This window comes from Lipotes vexillifer, unplaced genomic scaffold, assembly GCF_000442215.2.
Source record: "Lipotes vexillifer unplaced genomic scaffold, Lipotes_vexillifer_v1.1 scaffold12, whole genome shotgun sequence".
NCBI lineage: Eukaryota > Metazoa > Chordata > Mammalia > Artiodactyla > Lipotidae > Lipotes > Lipotes vexillifer.
Genome location: NW_006796716.1, coordinates 1,645,191 through 1,646,008, shown reverse-complemented (window position 1 = coordinate 1,646,008; position 818 = coordinate 1,645,191). Strand labels below are relative to the sequence as shown.

Below are 818 nucleotides of genomic sequence, written 5' to 3'. Positions count from 1 at the left end.
ACTCTTTCCAAATCAGACGGCTATGACTCCTGCCTCTCAGTGACGAGGACTCATAACCCAGCGAATGAGTTCTCTGCTCTAACTGGCCACCGGGGCCATTGTCTTCTGACACAGCCTGGCCAGGAGCCCTGCCATCTGCAGAAGGGAGTTCACACCTTCCGCTATTTTCATATGAGTGTATCCAATTTCCTGAAGAAAAAAAAATCAAATTTAAATCTGGTTAATCAGTGAGGGAAGAAGTTTAGTTTTTAAAAATCTGAGCATCTAAACGAACGGTTGGCTCAAAATTGATGCAGTGGGGCCTCCCTGGGGGCGCAGTGGTTGGGAGTCCGCCTGCCGATGCAGGGGACGCGGGTTCGTGCCCCGGTCCGGGAGGATCCCGCATGCCGCGGGGCGGCTGGGCCCATGAGCCATGGCCGCTGAGCCTGCGCGTCCGGAGTCTGTGCTCCGCAACGGGAGAGGCCACAACAGTGAGAGGTCCGCGTACCGCAAAAAAAAAAAAAAAAAAAAAAAAAAAAAAAAAAATGGATGCAGTGAACTCAAACTCCAGCTGGAAAATGAACTCTGAGGAGTTCAATTTATTTCCTAAAAGGATGCTGATATTTTTTTGACAGGTACTGCTAAGAAAATGAGAAAGAAAAAAAAAAGCCAGACTGGGAGAAAACATTTGTAACACACATATCTGACAGAAGACTTGCAACCAGAATATATAAAGAACTCTCAAAACACAGTAATAAGAACACAAACAACCCAATTTAAAAATGGGTAGGGCTTCCCTGGTGGCGCAGTGGCTGAGAGTCCGCCTGCCGATGCAGGGG

The 818-nt window shown here is 48.0% G+C and overlaps 1 protein-coding gene across 3 annotated transcripts in view; it reads right to left on the bottom strand.

The window, feature by feature from the left end:
* Positions 1-2: 2 nt before the first annotated feature.
* RFC2 (replication factor C subunit 2) overlaps positions 3-818 on the bottom strand; it is a 20,165-nt gene continuing 19,349 nt past the window's right edge. For all 3 annotated transcript variants that reach the window (XM_007468768.1, XM_007468769.1, XM_007468770.1), the window contains one exon: positions 3-189. In XM_007468768.1, the coding sequence (XP_007468830.1) occupies positions 79-189 (111 nt within the window). In that variant the 3' untranslated portion in view covers positions 3-78. The remainder of the gene's footprint in view (positions 190-818) is intronic.